At 34.3% G+C, this 19401-nt stretch overlaps 3 protein-coding genes and 1 long non-coding RNA gene across 7 annotated transcripts; 2 read left to right on the top strand and 2 right to left on the bottom strand.

Moving 5' to 3' along the window:
- Positions 1-6462, bottom strand: LOC111299196 (uncharacterized). Of its 4 annotated transcripts, XM_022894249.2 has the most exons (13): positions 5853-6436; positions 5072-5224; positions 4770-4982; positions 4552-4641; positions 4265-4381; positions 3908-4177; positions 3551-3707; positions 3257-3334; positions 2384-2484; positions 1786-1956; positions 1165-1239; positions 660-767; positions 1-485 (listed from the first exon to the last, which is right to left on the bottom strand). In XM_022894249.2, exons 1-13 carry the CDS (start codon positions 6243-6245, stop codon positions 135-137), a joined length of 2277 nt encoding a protein of 758 aa, XP_022749984.2. In that variant the 5' UTR covers positions 6246-6436; the 3' UTR covers positions 1-134. The 4 variants fall into 4 exon arrangements, with proteins under 4 accessions (XP_022749984.2, XP_022749986.2, XP_022749988.2 ...); XM_022894251.2 differs by lacking the exon at positions 4265-4381 and having other exon boundaries at positions 5853-6462; XM_022894253.2 differs by lacking the exon at positions 1786-1956 and having other exon boundaries at positions 5853-6423.
- Positions 6463-9823: 3361 nt separating this feature from the next.
- Positions 9824-12698, top strand: LOC111300383 (methylthioribose-1-phosphate isomerase-like). Its single transcript, XM_022896025.2, has 9 exons — positions 9824-10081; positions 10209-10264; positions 10360-10518; positions 10725-10824; positions 11045-11187; positions 11320-11425; positions 11698-11836; positions 11919-12187; positions 12389-12698. Exons 1-9 carry the CDS (start codon positions 9986-9988, stop codon positions 12464-12466), a joined length of 1146 nt encoding a protein of 381 aa, XP_022751760.2. The 5' UTR covers positions 9824-9985; the 3' UTR covers positions 12467-12698.
- A 1157-nt stretch (positions 12699-13855) lies between these two features.
- On the top strand, positions 13856-17139 carry LOC111299195 (proteasome subunit alpha type-6-like). The gene is made up of 9 exons (XM_022894248.2): positions 13856-14063; positions 14174-14268; positions 14370-14451; positions 14807-14903; positions 15324-15382; positions 15588-15670; positions 16241-16336; positions 16474-16533; positions 16834-17139. Exons 1-9 carry the CDS (start codon positions 13988-13990, stop codon positions 16924-16926), a joined length of 741 nt encoding a protein of 246 aa, XP_022749983.1. The 5' UTR covers positions 13856-13987; the 3' UTR covers positions 16927-17139.
- Positions 17134-19176, bottom strand: LOC149513671 (uncharacterized). The gene is made up of 3 exons (XR_016329722.1): positions 17614-19176; positions 17364-17493; positions 17134-17271 (listed from the first exon to the last, which is right to left on the bottom strand). It is a non-coding gene; the product is annotated as an uncharacterized LOC149513671 (long non-coding RNA).
- Between the last annotated feature and the right edge of the window lie 225 nt (positions 19177-19401).

Raw genomic sequence — 19401 nt, 5'->3', positions numbered from 1 at the left:
TAGGGTAAAAATTGCAAAGACTCTGCAACTGTGTATGTTGGGTGGTTCAAACTAATGAAAATAATATGGCAATTATCATTTTACACACTATAAACAACAATATACAACAGCTAATTCAAACTTTTGGAATGTGTTTATTGCCCATCTTGTCCAGGACAGCATAGTTCTACGCAACAATCAAGGCAGCCAAAGCATGCCAGAGCAGTGCACAGCTGGGCTAATGTAGTACCACATTGATTATTCATCTTTGAACAACATTGGATGCAGCACATGCAACAGCATTGATTACATATCTGACCACAGCAATTTGAAGTTGCCTTCATAAAAATTTCAGCAACTTCAGGCAATTTTTGTTCTTCGGATCCTGGGCGAATGTTTTCGGCAGTGGCAATCAGGTCACCAAAGCCAACTGAAAGGCTTTGAAGCAATACCTTTTTGGGCGCTTCAGAATCCTCCATTTTATGTGGATCGCCTTTCTTCGGTATCTGTATTCAGAGAAACCAACTTTCATGAGAGAAAAAAACTATGCCAAAACATTAACCAGAAATGAGGAAGGGGCCTTAGCAATGTTTCAAATGAAACATCCAATAATTTTTTTTTTAAGAAGAAAAGAAGAAAACCCAGCATGACTTAGTTGGACCTAGTTACTAGTTACTAACCTTCCGAGCTCCAGAAGAATCAGTGGCTTTGTCTATTTTATTTTGCTCAAGTAGGACCATGCGGGTATACTCAGAGATATTGCAAGTCTGTATGCTTAATTTTAAAACCTGCCAATGACAAACAAAAGGCATCAGCAACAGTTTCTACTACTAGGAAATGTGTTGAGATCAGGACAAGCAAAAAAGATCCAACACATCTCAAATCATGCAGTCCAACTAAAAGTGGCCGCTGAGCAATTTGTAAAAGATAGATCCATCAAAACTTTTCAAATTGCAAGTAAGGATATGGCATAGCTATGATTCCCATTTCATAAATATGAGAACCTAAGGAGTAGCGGACCACGAAACTCTATACCGAAATTAATCCAAGGGCAAAGCCTATTCTGTTATATATAACCAGGCTACCTTAACTATTGCTAGCTTTCAAATCAAAGTAATTGTTGTGATCCAACCTTGTTGTCTCACCAATTTTGGGGAAAAAATGTCAGAATACTGTAAAACAAACCTTCTCCTCAAGCTGTTTATTTTCTGAAAACCAAGCCTGAGCTGTGAGCAGATCAATCTGCTGTCTTGCTAACACCTGTTAGAGAAAAGGGAAATTCTGTAATACTCCAGGTGCCAATCATTGGGGTATATATGTAAAAACATTTAAATTTAAGAGGCCATGAAGCGTGATAAAAACTATAGAGAAGAACCCTAGGAAGAGATAGAATAGTAGCAATTAGCATGCAATGAGGATGTAAAGCATAAGGAAAAAAAAAAAAATTCAAATCGTAGAGATATGAACAACTGGGTGGAACAAGATATAACATTAAAAGGTCTTTAATGCACGATTTAACCCCCAAACAAAGCTAGAATTTACAAAGACATGGAAGGTTTTATATATATATAATATTTTTGGCTGGTTGGAAGTTCAAATATTGAATGCAATTGAGTCGGCCTAATTTTGACAACAGGTAAGCTTTCTTCTTGATTAGAATATCCCAAAATTACACATACACCAACAAACCCCCCCACTCCCCTCACCCCCCGATTGTGGAAATGGAAAAAATGAATAGAGTATTTCCCGGACTTACAATACAGCATAAATGAATTAAAAGGAATCAACCGAGTAGTAGGTGCTTACTCTGTCAAGAGGTATGTCCTTGGCCCTTTCTATCTTCAAGTCAATAATAAAGCTACTCAAATTTCCTAAAATACCTTTAGCTTTAAGAGTGTCAGGAAAACTGCCTTGGTACCTCCCGCATATTGTCAATGGGCTTTCAAATGAAAGGTCAGGAATACATGAAGAGTACACCTATCAGGGATATTGTACAAGAAACCCAAGTCAAGTCAGTCAGTGCCAAGATGGGTCAAAAGAGAACCTAAGTTGCAGAGACTGGTGCAGGATGATTGCTGCCCAGGTGTAAAAAAAACATGAATAAATGCAAACAACGGACAAGATTGATAGAGCATACATAATAACACTCATGATATACATCATTGTAAGGTGTTTGTTTTGATATTCAGGCAACTTCAACTGATGCTATATATTACCATATAGGATGATATCATAATTTACCTAGAACATACATCATAAATCGTGATTCCTTAGAATGTCAGAAGAATTTATAGACAAGTAGAAATAACAAAACAATTGCTAAATAAAACCTAGAAAGGTGGATATGAGGAAAATAAGATGTCATAAATGAATAAAACTTATACAGGCATTAAGACAAACTTACCTCTATTTGTTCATGATCATCAAATGCATCAATGGATATACTTGCAAGAACAGTAGATAAACCTTTGCTAAATAATTTTTGCATCTGAACCTCAATTGAATCTGACAAGAAACAGGAAGAAAATTATTAGTAAGAATAATGATATAGGACACAAACTTTCACATATCCTTACAATATAAGAATAGTTTTTTACTTTTTTACATAGATTACTTGATGAGAAACTTAGGGTTCAGAATTATGGTCAAGGTGGAATTTGGGAAATAGAAATAGGTTAAAGTACTTGTAGGGAGGCTGTCTAAGCAAGAAGAACCTGAAGAAGGCCCCATGGTTTCTAAGCAACCATATCTGGATAAGTAGACACTCATAACCTAAAAAGAGCATAAAGCTTCTGAAAACCCTGTTACTCTGAAAGTAAGAGAACTACGAGTCTATATTAACTCAACTTAAAAGAGCAAGAAAGATAAACTGACAATTCAGCATCATTAAACCACTAACAGCATATTTACACAAAACTAAGACTTGACTTATCCCAACACACAGCCATTCAAGGTCCCATATATGAATTCCAAATTCTAACTTAGGTGTTGGAACCAGCTTTGTACACATTTCCCTCCTGCTGTGGGTATATTTTCCATCATTAGCAGAAAATAAACTATTCAAAGAAAAAGAACAAAAACGATGACATCCTGCTATCATAGACAACAATGCTTAATAATAAGATGGATCTGACGATCATGGAAAGGACCCACAAAAATTAGCCCCCAAAGAAAAGAAAGAGAATTCAAAAGAATTCTAGTGATCTACTAAAAGTTTCATCGTATAACACAATTCTTTGGCTTGAGGTTACATATAAAGTCAAAGAAACATACAGACCTAGATCACAAGCAGCACCAAATTCACCCCGGCCAATCATAGCAAGCATGCGCAGGAAATAATGATTACAGAATGAACCTGCAACATTTCCAGCAACAAGTTAACTAGAAGTTATGGTGTAAAGAACTTATATTATCTGATTTCAGCATTTCTGATTTTCACAATCCTAAGTTCCTAACCAAACATGTTGGCATTCTTCACCAATGATGAGAAATAATTTCATTGAATTTAAAGGCAATAAATACTATGCTAATAACTGGAAATATAGGAGGCCTAAACACCTGAAAAGATTACCTATGCCAAAAGTATGTATGCGTGGACATAATGATCCTCCATTTGTCAGACGCTTTTTCATCCAGTCACAAATGTTTTTCTCATCTTCAACAGCCCCATCAGTAACAAGAAAAATAATAGGAATTGAACCACGAGTATTCGATAGCATCTCAGCTGCCTGACAGAAATAAGAAAAAGTTAATAATGTGCAATAGGTCATAAGAAAATTAAGAAGACTATCTTAAACCATCTTGTCAGGAACAAAAACAAAAGTGAAAGCATGCTGCTAACTATATTCTAATCTCTTGAACTAATGCACAAACCATGAGAAGTTCCAGATTAGAAGTTTAACCAAAAGCAAAGGAAATGAGAACACACCTTTTCTAGTGGAATAAACATATTTGTACCGCCCCCCACACTATATTTCATGCTAATCCATTCAGTGGCCCTTTCAGTTGCTTCCTCGGAAGCCAACTCCATGGATGTTGAAAATAGAAAAGTCTCATTACTAAAAGCAATAATGTTAAATGAATCTTCTGGACTGAGCTTAGAAAGGGCAGTAGATATAGCATTCTTGGTACTCTCGAGTGGCCTCCCTTGCATGCTGTCACTTATATCAACAACAAATATGACCTCCTTTCTGAACACCTATCAAATTCAGTAAGATAAGGATAGATACCAAAAGGAAGAATCAAATCAGAAGAACGCTGCAGGTTGAACAAATGCTAGACCAACCTTCCTACTCTGCTGACTTCCAGGGAAAAGATAAATACAAAACATATCTCTTTGGTCATAATCATATAAAGATGGAGACTGCAAAAGGACGCCTCCAAATATGTTTCCAGAAGAAATCTATAAAAAGAGGATACAATATGCAATTATAAGTATCCTGATTGTAGCAAATTAGGTATTTTTAGTTTAAATAGAATTTTAGACATATTCATGGAACAGTATTTTTCATCATTTATCCAAAAAAAAAAAAAAAAGAAAAGGTAATTTTGCAAGTTAAGTCTGATTCTTACACAATATGAGAAATTGAAGTCAGTATTGGACCATGTGAGAATTTCTGCTTCATATAAGAAACTGAACCCCCCTGCACGGCGTCTTATTTCCTGAAAATTTTGAGGGTGAAAAGAACAATGAATAGGATAAAACAAGGAAATAAATAACATCATTCATTAAGTCCAAAAAAAAGAAAATTCAAAGCACAAGCATAATGATCCTTAATCAGAATATGTACCTTCAAAGGATGACTAGTTGCCTTGCACAAAATTCCAGTTGCAATAACAGGGTTCACATTCAACTGTATCTTTTCTTTTTTTGAAATTTTCTTTATAGCAGGAGTAACATATTCAGGAAAACTAAAGGGCACAGTCAAGAAAAACTGGCCCTCATTATATGACAATTTCTGAGACCAATGAAGCTTAATTGAAATATTAGTACCCCCATCGATCTGGAAATATAAAACAAAAGTATTCATTAGAAACAATAGATTTAAGGTACATCAAGTTAGATCATTATAACTTTGAAACATTGGCATGCCTGTGGTATTGTTAATGTAAATATATGAGTCTTCAAAAACCCTCCATCTTCTGGTCTCGCTATCTTTTCAATACCCTTACTTTCTTCCACTCCATTCAGTTCAGTAGAATATGATTTTGTAGGAAGATTAACCTCAACACCTAGAATTGAACCCTGTTAGCCAAATAATCTATTATTGTTTGAGACCATTAATAAGCACAATTCAAACACAAAATCAAGTCAACCAAACAATTAATAATTGATATTTTTCTCTTTTAGAAAGAGCACATTCCATTTTAATGCCACTATGCCATCAAGACTTGGGACAAATGGAAAGAGTAAAAGACAACAAAATCATCTTTTCTTCAAAAATCTTAGTTAAAGATGTAGAGACCCACACCCACGATGTATTATCCAATTTGATCAAAAGATCTCATGGTTTTATTGTTTTATAGATTTTAGGTAAAGATCTCTACATGTATATCATTTCATATCCACGCATTCTTCCATAGTAGGATAGGAATCATCACAAAAGTTTACTGTTTCATTGATGCAGTTTGATCGGAACTAAATTCCCCTCTAATATTCTTAGTTTTGAGTCTCCGTACAGGTCAAAGTCAAAACAAAAATATACCCCATGATTTTACATTTATCAAATGATAAGAAAAAACAAAAAAGTTGAGAATCAAATCGCAAATAAAAGTTCTTGAGCTGAAAAAGAGGAATTTAAGCTAAAATAAAGAGTAAAAAAAGTTCAAAATTTATCCTTTTTCCATTAATGAGTAAATATTGGGGTACTAACCTGGTCGCCCATAGGGACAGCAATGCGACAATCACAGGAACGGCTAGCCATAACACAATGGACTCTCCATTTGCCAGAAACTTGAATAAAAGCGGTATCGGCGTAACAATCCACGTCGAGATCGACCCCGCTCATCTGAAGAGGAATCAAAGCGGGTGGATCGCACCTGCCATGCACGTGAGGCTGGTAGCTCGGAATATCCGGGTTGTCGACAATCCTCGGGTCGAATATAACCGCATATACCATTGGCGCCGATGGCAAGTACAAATGCGGTGACTTCTCCATTGGCGGTAGCGGCTTTGGCGGCGCCACCAATCCTCTGTCTTTCCCTAAGTATATTCGTTTCGCTAGCTTTAACCCGTCCTCCACCGCCCTTGCAAAATCCTCCGCCATTGACAACACAAAGTTTTTTCAAACAAAAAAAAATCCTTTCTCTATCTTTCTTTTCTTCTTTATGTGAGAAAAAGAAAGAGATTATTCAGAGAATAAGAAAAGGAGAAACTAAGTTTTAGGGTTGGGTTTACTTCGATGATCGGATTCTTGCAATTGGCGTCAACACCGGATTCGTGTCGGTTTACTGTTTTCTGGTTTTTTTAATAATTATACTATTAATTAATTATTTATTTATTTTTGTTTAAATTTTTGGGACAAAGGGACGTCTTTTTTTTTTTTTTTCTGAATAATAGCTTTATATTGCATTTTGGAACTGAGGAGACGGGAGATTGACCGAGATCGACGTGGAGGAATGTGATTGGTTGGGAAGTAAGGTTGCTGACGTGGCGGAATGGTCCCATGAAGCATGGGATGGCAAATTTCAAACGGTTAGTTATTAGTTGTTACCAACGGCTATCTAGATCTGCTCGCTGGATATGTCAAGGTGGGTCGGTGGAGTGGGCGCTGACTCCTTCCACGTGGCATTCAGATGGCTTATAATCGGAAAATTGGCAGATAGAAACTGAATGGCTAATCTATTAAGTCAAAACAAAGATAGATCCAACCAACAAAAAAAAAAAACTGTATTAAAGTTGTTATGGTCACGGCCGTGCCTGTGCGGTGCCACCGACGTTGTTATGGTCACGAGGGCTGGTCCAAACTGCCATTTTTTTATCTCGAATTCACCTTTAATAAAAGCTCAGGTCATCCTTGAAAGTATAAAAAAAAAACTATGGTCAACTAAGCTTAAAAAAAACTAGAGACTAAATCTATAAATACACTAACCACAAAATTTTACTTTGCTTCTATAACACAAGAATAAGCCGATTGTTGACATGGTTACGCCGCAGAAGTCTTCTCCATGGGATATCCCGTTAAAGGATGCCATCAAAAGTCCGAAGTGGCAAGACTTTCGTGTCTCAGAGCATGCTGCAAGAATTCGTCACTCAGCAAACAACAATGTGAGACTAAATTTGTGCAAAGAGGATTTCATTCCGTGTTCCAGGAACAACAGGCAAACACCAATGCAAGCAGTCCTGGACTCCTGGTGAAGCTGTAATACTGAACCGGGATATGTGACTCTCTTCTCTCACATGAGACAAAGCCCTTATGTCCAGAAGTTTAACCCGTCCCCAGGCATGGCAGCACTATAATCAGTAGCTCCCTTCTGTGTTCCAGTCCCCATTTACAAAGTGCCTAGGGGAGATGCTCCTATAAAAGGCTTTCTGATAAGGATGCTTTGGGAGATGAGAGTGTACCCATTTAACAGTGCTGTGGATTGTGTAGTTCTTAGCTGTCGGTGTTCGGCGTAGCCCCAACATACATGTGTTTAGACCCATGGGGTGAATCATAAAATTCACGAAAGGATAAGCTGAACAAGACCGTAAGAACATAAATGTTTGACTTTAAAGCACCGGAACCAATCTAAACTCTAACCCCTTTGTTAGTGGATAGCAAGAATCCCATACCTAAACCATTCAATCACAAGCTTTCGAAAACCATATGATCAAACTTACAGAAAACAGAGATTCCCACGCCATTTTTGCTTGGAAGTTCAACATAGCTAAGCCAAACATGCTTGATTCAATGGCTTAGAAGCCAACAGATCCTGTTCTAACTCACAACCGACATTACTAAACAATGGCAGCACATTCCGAACAATCTCAGGAATTTTATTTAACCTATTATCAGCAATTAAATTATTATAACGTAATTATCCATCAAATTTCCTCTTTTCTAATCATTTTTGTAAATTTTAAAAGCAATTTGTCTTGTGAACTAAAAGTGAAGTTGACAATCTTCATGCACATTAAATCAAAGACAATGAAAGAAAAAAAATTTTAAAAATGAAAATTAAAAAAAAAAAAGAAAATAAATTTGTCATTGAAGTCAGAGTCAGCTAAATAGTAAAACGAGAAAACAAAATGAAGCATGATACAAAATTGCAATCTACGATTTTGAACGCTTGATTCTGATCCAAACGCAACATCCAACGGCTCTGATTATTGAAAAAAATTTATGGAAAATTGAATTTAAAAAATATTTAATTAAGGTAACAACTGAGGAGAGAAGTACCTGAGGCGCATCAATATCTGGACGAAATAAGAAACTCAGCGCGAAGAATTGTTTTTATTAGTTTTTAATTAATGTGAAGAAGAAGAAAAAACGAAATTGAAAAAAAAAAAGAAAAATGGTGGTGAAGAGAACGTCTGTCGGCTGGAACCGGATTGACCAGAAGGGAGCTTTGCGATTATTGTGGAAATTTAGATAATAAAAAACCAACATTGTTAAATTTGTAATTAACTATAAAATTTATGAGAATTAATTAAAATATAATAAATTATGTTATTATATTTTGTAATGTATAATATAATATTTGACATGTAATCTCAGTTAAAATGATAAATATATAAAAAAATATATATTAATAAATAATTAATTTAATTAATTAAAATTTATCTACTTTAACAATAAAATTTTAAGTAATTCAAATTTTACCGAAAAAAATTTGTTGAAATAATTTTGGATCCACAATTTATAATCATTTATTATAAATTATCGAGTATAATATATTTTATTTTAATATAAAAAAACTAAATAATTTGTTTACTTTGAATTTTTAAAAAAATAATAATAAACCAAATATATTTTGGTTATATAAAGAAATGGGCTCCGTTTTATTGGGCTTTCACAAATTCCCATAAGACCATTGAGTAGATGGTTAAGAAGGCAAACCAAATTATGCAATTCGATCATTTGAGTAATCTTATATTTTAGAGTAAAGATTTGATTTTTTTTTTCTTTTCTAAATAATAAAATAAATAAAGTGTAGTTATAAAAATATAATTTTAAATCTTAAAGGTGTTATTTTATTTTTATAACATGATTAAAGTTATTTTTAGATTTAATTTGATTTAATTTTTTTTCATATTATCTTAAGAACGTATTTTTTACATTAAATTAATGTATTTAAAATTTTATTTTCGAAATACTTTCAACAATGATTAAATCTGGATTGAAAAAAAAAGGGATCCTTTTGTTTTACCGATTGAATTAATTTTTCTTGTGAGTAAAGGTATTATTTTAAAATTATTATAGAACATTTTTGAAATTTCTAACAATTGGATTCTGTGTTTCTCAATCTAACACAACAATTAAGGTTTATTCGAAAACCTAATTCCTGCTATATGACTCAAAAGTCAAATGCCAAACTTCTACATGTATTAAGAAAAAAAAATTATATGGGGTAAGGTTTTGTTTTGTTTGATGAAAAATCTTGGTAAGTTAAAGAGCATTTTAAATTTTAAATATTCTTTTAAAAATAAAAATATAACATGGTTATCATTTTTAAAAAATTTGACAAGAAATTTAAGTGGAATAACTCAGCTTAGAAGTACATTAAGCTATCGTATCTTCAGTAAGTCTCAAGATATTAAAAAAAGTTTCAACGTGTAAATTAAAGTTGACGAAATAAAAAAAAAAAAAACGTAATAATTTAAGCTTAATTCATTTAATTCATGTATAACATTTAATTTGCTGGCGGCTCGCGCTATTCCTCAACGCTCTTTGCGTCGCTAGCGTGGCGCAGCCACAAGGACCGAAAACACAGTAGCAGCAGAAAGCTCAAAAAGCAACCCTATCCCATTCATCCCATAAACCTCCGAATTCCTTAATATCTCGCTTTCTGAAAAATCCAATCGATGGCGCCTGATTCTAAGTCGAGTGACGGGCTCGTAGTTGACAACACTCTCCGGTCTATCTGCTATAAACGTGGCTCTCTTCAGCTGCTCGACCAGGTCTTGTTTTCATTCACTTTTGAATAAAGCTGACGTTCCTTGAAGTTTGATTGTTTCAGCACTTTATTGTTAGGATTTCGTTACTGGGTTTTTCATTTTTTGTTTACTGTGATCTATTGTTGAACAGAGAAAACTTCCTCTGGAAACTGAGTACTTGTATATTCAAGATGCAACAGATGGATGGTAATGAGTAGTTGTTCCTGTGAAATGTGTCTTCCTTTGTTGAATTGCATTGAAATTGTGCAAGTCAACTTGAATATCTTATTTGATGATTCCAGGAACGCAATCCGGGATATGGTGGTTCGAGGGGCGCCTGCTATTGCCATTGCGGCAGCCCTTTCCCTGGCGGTAGAAGTTGCCAACTTAAAGGACTTTAATGGGACATCTGAGGATGCTGCTTCTTTCCTTGAAATCAAATTGGAATATCTTGTCTCAAGGTTTTTACTTCTTCATTCCTCCCCCCTTTAATGGTTATGGACTTATGGTCACGGCAGCTGTTATTATAGGGGATTTTAAGCAATCTGCTGTATGTAAATTAAATTGCAAAAATCTGCATTTTTTCCCTGGTGTTTTTGACACTGAAAGTAGTTGTTTCCTTATGTTGTCGAGCTGATAACATGATTGTCTTGTATGTCCTTTGCAGTCGACCAACGGCAGTGAATCTTTCTGATGCTGCTACAAAACTAAAAGAAATTGTATCAAAGGCTGCTTCTACTGCCACAGACCCTGGGAGTGTTTTCCAGGTGGGTATTCATAGTTATGCTTCAAGTTATTTGTCATTGACGTGTATTATTTTGGCTCCTTGGAGTTTGCTGACATAAATAATATATGAACTCCTAAATCATAATAGCCTTGTTTCTGATTTGGTATGTTTTTGTCTTAGCTCATCCTTTCTGGATATTTAATTTTAAGCATATCTTGTTTGTCCTTGCTATATATTTATTTATTTTTCAATCCTTATAGGCTTATATAGAAGCTGCTGAATTTATGCTTGATGATGATGTTGCTTCAAACAAAGCAATTGGGTCTTATGGAGCAATTTATCTCCAGCACCAACAGAAAAATTCAAAGAGATTTTCTGTTTTGACCCACTGCAACACTGGCAGGTTTGTAAGTCTTTTCCATGCTGTTCTTTTTTGTTGTAGTAACGGTAATGTTGGCACAAAGGCATTAGAGTTCATAGAGGAACTGAATTGGCATATGATAGTGTCCTAATAGTGATTTAATCTGTCTTGCAGTCTTGCAACAGCTGGATATGGTACTGCCCTTGGTGTAATCCGCGCACTTCATGCTGAAGGAGTGTTGGAAAGGGCATATTGTACAGAAACACGGCCCTTCAATCAGGTAACATTTCTTTTAAAGTTGTTTGTGTGTTTATAATAACATTGTCTCAAACTTTGTCCTATGAACCAGCATAAGGACATTTGCGGTGCTGCAATTAAGTGAACTAGCATGAAAACTAGTGTGTTAAGTTCTTCTACATGCTTGATGACTTTTTTCTTTTAAATTTTCATCTTAGAGGCTATTGAGCTTGTTGATAAAAATTGTCAGTCTATTTACTTCTAGCTGTTAATTATAATCTATGTTTTCTTTTGTAAATTTGATTGTGACTGCAGGGATCCAGACTTACGGCTTTCGAGCTGGTGCATGAAAAAATACCTGCTACTCTAATAGCAGATTCTGCTGCAGCTGCTTTAATGAAAGAAGGTCGTGTGAGTGCTGTTATTGTTGGAGCAGATCGTGTGGCAGCAAATGGTACTTCATGGCCGTTAGCGGTGCTTTTCCTTTTAATTCTCTAATGAAGTAAATTTAACAGACACCTTTCCTTGAATTGCAGGTGATACTGCTAACAAAATTGGAACCTATAGCCTTGCCTTATGTGCAATGTATCATCGCATTCCATTTTATGTTGCTGCACCACTTACTTCCATTGATTTATCTCTTTCTTCTGGACAAGAAATTATCATAGAGGAAAGATCTGCAAAGGAGTTATTGCACTCAAGGGGAGGACTGGGAGAGCAAGTTGCTGCATCTGGGATCTCAGTCTGGAATCCAGCTTTTGATGTTACCCCTGCCAACCTAATAGCTGGTATCATAACAGAAAAGGTCTTTTTCTCTCCTTCTCCTTCTCCTTGTTTTTGTGTGCACCTATACATACACCACTCCCATGCATGTGAATCTATATCCTACTAGCTTAGCATGTATCTCTCTTATATTAAGGAAAGCCATCAATCTAGGGTCAAAACTGAAAACTGAAGAGAAGGGTCTATTATATTACAGTCTGATGATTAATTGTTATTTGATCAGGGTGTCATTACAAAGAAAATGGATGCTTTTGACATCAAGGATTTCATAGAGAAGGCAGCGGGCGAGTCCACTGTGTGAAGTTGGTATCTCGAGCTGTAAAAGATTCCACCCTCAAAATCAAAGGTTATTTGGGAATCAGTTCCATCGAGGCCAAATTGTCTTTACTATCAAATACCAACTTTCCTAGATTGTAAATGCACAGTAACTTGAATAAATGATGTAATATTGTGGAGGTGGTTGGACTCTATTTGGTGGCAAAACTCTGCTCGGTTTGGTAGATTGCCTACGGATAAAGGTTTTTTTTGTGAAATTTGTAAAGGTTTTTTTTTTTTAAATGATTTAATAAAATTTTTAATAAAAAATTCAAATTGATAGATTGATAGAGTTTAATGTGAAAATCAATAATATATAAAAAAAATATTAAAAATATTATTTATAATTTAAATTTGATTAATTTTTATTTAACGGTAAAAGTTTTATTAACATATTTACTAAAAATATCTATCTAAAACTATTTATCAAAATTTATTAAAATTTTTTTCAATTTTACATATTTAATTTATGTAATGAGTTTTTTAATTTATTGATTTTAATTTTTATTTATTCGTTTTTAGTATAACACTTTATAGTTTTATTTAAAAAAATTCATTTAAGTCGTTATCGGTTGCCTACGCTTACATCCATTGAAGTCTATTATACAAGTTTTTCATTAACTTCTAAACTATAATTTGACTTACCATAACGTGACCGTAAATAGGAAATAACATGGTGTATTCTACTCATCATTCAATTAGAGAAATTATTTAATACATTATGAAAATTTTAATTTCACAAGCTAACATATGCTTTACATCCTTTTTAATTAACTTTTTTTATTTTTTAAATATACATCTCATCATATTAGTTTCATTTGTGAAATTAAAAAACTACAATAACAATATATTTTATAATATTTCAATATAAATTTCTTCTAACCAAATGCACATAAGTAGATATTACACAACTTAAAGTTTAAGGTTGGATTTTTTGGTAATATTATTGATATTTTTAGGTTTTGTTCGGTACATTCTTTTAAATGATATTAAATATGTATTTTTTTATATCGATTTAATGTATTAAAAATTTTATTTTGGAAATATTTTTCATAAAAATTATAATTAGGTTGACAAGAAAGGGAGAATTCTGTTTATCAAACTGGATTAACTCCTTGCGGATGAAGTTTAAGGTTTGATTTGATAATTGAAACAGTGAGTAAACTGTGAGGGCTTAATCGTAATTTTTCTAATGATAAAAACCGCAAAAACCCTATATCTATCAAAGCGCCGCACCGTTTTGCATGACAATTTAAAAAAACGACGCCTCATGAAGGGGAGAAAAAACCAGGAATAAACACGATTGAAAAGGAATTAAAAGAAGGGTATTTTGGACAAGTAGCCCAGTTTCTTCTTCCGCGAGTTAACTCACGAGTCATAATATATAGCGCTGAACATATGTGGTCTCTTGGGGAAAAAGCTTTCTATATCAAATCTCTGCATTAGAAACACCAAACCAAAAAAAAAAGGAAAAAAAGAAAACAATTCCGGGAAAACAAGAGAGAAAATGAGCCGAGGAAGTGGAGGCGGCTACGATCGCCATATCACCATCTTCTCTCCCGAAGGTCGTCTTTTCCAAGTCGGTATGTTATGTATATTCACTATCCCGCCGTCTACTTTTTTTTTGGATTCCTAAAAATTATTATTATTATTATTTTTTCACTCCAATTTGATTTTCGATTAAATTGAGCAGAGTATGCGTTTAAGGCGGTGAAAGCAGCTGGGGTCACATCGATTGGTGTTCGAGGAAAAGACTCCGTCTGTGTTGTTACTCAGAAGAAAGTTCCCGTCCGTACTCTCCTTAATTTATCTGGGTTTCCTTTTTTAGATTAAGTGATTTAAGGCTTTTTCTTGATTTGGGTATTTAATTTTTGAATAATGCGATGCAGGACAAGCTTTTGGATCAGACTAGTGTCACTCATCTTTTCCCTATTACGAAGTTCCTTGGATTGTTGGCTACTGGCATGACAGGTTTACTTTTGTTAAAAAACACTTTTAAAATACTTTTTTCTTTGAAATTATGTGTTTGAATTATGAAGATTTTGTTGTGTTGGCAAGTGAACTAGGATTTTGGTGATGTTAAGGATTCTGGATTATAATAATGTACCTCATTTCACACTTATAATCAATCAAAATCAGGGTTTTAAAACAATTCCTAATTTGCATCCTTGCATTCAGCATAGTGCAACAAGAAATACGCAAGAAAACCGCCAAAAGAGAACTGAAAAGATGAAAAGAAACTTTATGGCTGGCCTCTTTAAATAACTTTTACTATGAAAATAGATTTGGAGGAATGCTTTGATAAGATTTGTATGTTACTCTTCAGCTGATGCAAGGACCTTGGTCCAACAAGCAAGGAATGAAGCAGCTGAGTTTCGGTTCAGATATGGATATGAGATGCCAGTGGATGTATTGTCCAAATGGTATGGTTTCTTATATCTTATTTAGTGGAACTTAATGATGTTTAGTTATGTTCCAGTTAGTGGCTGTTGTATCTTTGGAACTTATCTAGATAATGTTTGAATAAGTTTAGTGACTTAAATAGACTAGTCATTTGGATATAAGCTGGCAGTAAGTTTAGGCTCTTGCATGTTTGCTACTAGGACTTCAAAACATTTTATGACCCTGACTCTTTACTGTTCCTCTGAACATCAAGATCGGAGGCTATGTACTATTTATTTGCTAGTTCATGGATATAATCTTGGTTCAGAAATCAATAAATCCAACTGACCACATTTAATGTTACTATTATTTTGAATTGTTAAATTTTTCTTTGATATTTGGGACTCTTTCATTTCAATGATCATACAACTAATTTAGAATGACTTGTTTTATTGATATAGGATTGCAGACAAATCACAGGTTTATACTCAACATGCTTATATGAGACCTCTTGGAGTTGGTAAGTCTATGATTTCTTTAAAATCTTACAAATATGAATTTTTTTTTAATTGTTTGTATTTGTATTTATCATTGTATATTTAAAATCTTACAGATATGCATGCAGATTTGTTAACACATGCATGCAGATAATGTTTGTTCCAAGTAATTTTTGCTAACATTACCCTATGCTTCCCTTATTATCTTTTGTATCCTTTTGTGTAAAGTTGCTATGGTTTTGGGCATTGATGAAGAGAAGGGACCTCAACTCTACAAGTGTGATCCAGCTGGCCATTTTTATGGTCACAAGGTAGTTTTCAAATTAATTTTTATTGGTCATTAAGTTTGGATTCTTGATTTGGTTCAAAATACTTAGTTCCATAAACCATATATTATTATTGTGTTTATGATTCTTTACTGTTTTTCTCTAATAGTTCTCTTTGACTATATTTTTTACATTGTCAGTGTAGAAATATAATTGCTGATGGTTTTTCCCTTTTTGGTTACAATTTGCTTATGATCATGAAAAGCCACAATAATTACCACAAATTTCAGAAGGTGGCTTACCCAAACAAAGAGTTGTGAGAATGGGAATGAACCAATAATTTCTAGTACCTGCTATCCAGTACCAACCATATTATGACTCTTTGCTACCACCAGTTAATGACATTTATTTTGGATAAGAAATAAATGACATGTTTAAATTTCAATTATATTAACTATTTCATTTTCTTTGTCCATCACTTAAAGCATGAAGTAGCATGTTTGTTCTCCAATCTGAATTGATTGTTGTAATAACTTGTATTCAAAATTCTTTTTGACCAAATTTTAGGATAAGCATTTTAAGCCTCTGGAATGAATTTTGACTAATATGCTTCAGGCAACCAGTGCTGGATCAAAAGAACAAGAGGCAATTAATTTCTTGGAAAAGAAGATGAAGAATGACCCTGCTTTTACTTATGAGGAAACAGTGCAGGTATATATATATATATATATATATATATATCTGTATTTTCATTATGTTTGGTAAAAGAAATTGCTAAAGACCACATGTTTGACTTGAGCTAAAATAATCAAATTTATCTAATGTTTCCCTTTGCTAATGTTCTGCAGACTGCTATTTCTGCTCTACAATCTGTTCTTCAAGAGGATTTCAAGGCTACTGAGATTGAGGTATAATGAGTCAGTTGATCCTTTTAGTTGTTAGTGATTAAAGTATTCGTTAACTTGCCATTGTGAGTTTGCTACTATCTAAATGTTCGAATGCATTAAATATCTTTGGAAAAGTGTGGATAATCTGGCATACCTGTTAGTTTCGTAGGCTGCTTATGGTGCATCCTCAGTCTAATCCAGTTGGTTCTGTTTCTCTAATATAATTACATAGATATTTTCCCGATCATGGTAGAAGCTGAAATTATTGTTTTTTTCCCTCTCTTTGAACTGTTATTAACATTAATCTTTTGAGTTTGGCAGGTGGGAGTGGTGAAAGCTGATAATCCAGTTTTCAGAGTGTTGTCAACAGAGGAAATCGATGAACATTTGACAGCTATTAGTGAGCGTGACTAGTCAGCGTGGACTAACAATAGCTGCTTTAAAAACCTTTCTGTTATCATTTGAAACAACAAACATGCTTTCAGTTGATCATCATATTTGAAAGAGATTGGGAGATGGTTAGAGCTCCAAATTATGTCTTGAAACTTTAAATTAAATACATTTTATTTTTGGGATTGATTTTCTCCAAGATCAAGTAAAATGTTATTGGATAGTTGTTTGAAGACATTAAGTCAGCAGCTACTATTTAGATTATAGTTGTCCAAAAATGTTGCATGTCTGCAGATTTCTATATAAATCATCATCGGGTATCAGGTAACTCTCGGAGTTGTGCACGTACTCCTTTCCCTTAGAAGCCACCTGCAACAAATTAAGAAGTAATTTACGGACATGAGGTATCGGTTACCAGCTCAAGATGTTAGTGATTCTGTAATTTGCATGAATTTGAATACCTGGATTAAGGCGATCCAGAAAGAACCATCGGGGGCTAGGTTGATGTTATCGGGTCCAGCAGGAAGGTTGTCGACAATTTCTGTTTGTACTTTACTCTAACCCTTCAACCAGTATTTAAGGCGCCAGAATCTGCCCCAACAGAAGAAAAAGAGTTGGACGTCAACAAATCAAAATGAAGCCCTCTTCAATCTTCAATGTGCGACTGAATCAAATAAAACTCCTTGTGCCACTGGCAATGACTCGACTTACCTCCCATGTTTCACACACTACGAGATAATCTTCCAAGTTTACTAGCATGTGTTTTTGATGGGGAAAAATTGGAATCACTGCGACCCATCCTTTTTTGGATGAACCTTGGTGGCAGATTGTGTTCTAAAGCACCACCTCTGGTCCCTGTTAACTTTTACGGAAACTCCAACTCTTCCTCCTACATGATGTTTATGGGGCCATAATCATGGTCAAGTGGCGAGGTAGTGGGTCTTTTTTTTTTCGTCTCACGACAGCAAACATGTTGCATATTTCCTCTTGCTCTTGAATATACCCAAAACGAAAACAAACGCAAAATAGAACAAGGACAGTCACGTATCTATCTTCAGTATCATATGCCACCAAACCAAGAGGCATCAAGTGTAGTTATCCGGTCCCAACCAGCAAAAATGAAAACAAGATTCCCTTGCTTGCGGTAGCTAAAACCTAAATGTCTAAAAGGAGTGAAAAGAGTCCTCCTTTCACAAGGAAGCTGCCACACCCTCCCTCACCGGTATTTGCCTTGTACTTTTTTGACGCATCAAAAGAGTAAACAAATCTTGCACATGGCTCATTTTTAAGTGATGATGCCTTAAATACAGAGACATGTCTCTTTCTGATGTTGAATGAAGTCACATACTGTCTTTTAGCGTGAAGAAGAGTGAACAGGTCAAATCTCAATTAAACTGCCAAAAACTAATTAATTACTGGTTTTTTTTGGGATCATTTCTTTATTCTTACTCAATTTAATTAGCTGCAGAGGAGGTAGTACTTACTAATTGAAGGCTATTTATAGAGCCCTCCATCATGATGGATTGGAAGAGAAACAAAAATGGACTGTGCTTAGTAATTAGCTGATGTGAACTATTACCTGATTTCGAATCCAGCGAAATGTAAACCAATAACTGTTATACCATTTTCTGCAAACTTAAGCAAGCCCTGAGGAAAATGGGAATCCTTCTACAAGTCTACTTAGCCTCGACAAGATGAAACCAAGTAAAAAAATATATCAATCAGCCTTGTAAAGTGGCAAACTAATAATACCTAGGAGGTAGTTCCTGATGTACTCTTTCCCTGCAACTGGTTGTGTTTGGTGGAGAAGCAGAAACTGAGATGTTTGCAGCAGCACAAGTAGATCTGGAGATACCGGTGAGAAGAAGATGATTTGAAGACCCTGGCTATCAGAAAACCTGGGAAAAAGACCCAACAACGTTTAAAGAGCAGCTTGAGAGCCATGAAGCAGGAAAATGCTGAAGTTGTGTGGTCGACAGAAACCTCTGATTGAGATGATGTGAATATGTGGTTGTGACTTACTGTAAATGTTATATAGTTTTGAATATTCAACCGGATTACAACAAAATTGCACTGGGTGACAGCCGTATGGAAGAAGAAAAGACCCGTCAGCATCATTGAAAAACCTTGAATTCAAACAAATAACTTAAGCAAAACATTTAATAATTATAAATTAAGATTAAAATGCAGGTTTTTAAACATATTATATCTGCCAGTTAAAATTTTTTTTCTTTGTTTTTTTTCCCTTTTTAACTTGTAAATCAGCAAACTACATCAGCTTGTATATGTGTAAATTTGGTAACGAATTTTTATTTCACCTATTGTTGATGTTTTAGAGGAAAGTTTCCATTCTCTACCCATTTATTGTAATCCAATGTTCAACTCAGTTTCATAAAATTTGAAGCACTACATTATAAGTATCTCATTATCATTGAACCCAAGCACCGTTTGAATTTCACTGCATTTTTAATATAATATAATTAAATTTATTATACCTCT

Source organism: Durio zibethinus, chromosome 18 (assembly GCF_047325235.1).
Source record: "Durio zibethinus cultivar Kanyao isolate XHJ-2024 chromosome 18, ASM4732523v1, whole genome shotgun sequence".
NCBI classification, from domain to species: Eukaryota; Viridiplantae; Streptophyta; class Magnoliopsida; order Malvales; family Malvaceae; genus Durio; species Durio zibethinus.
This window is presented reverse-complemented; position numbering and strand designations above follow the sequence as displayed.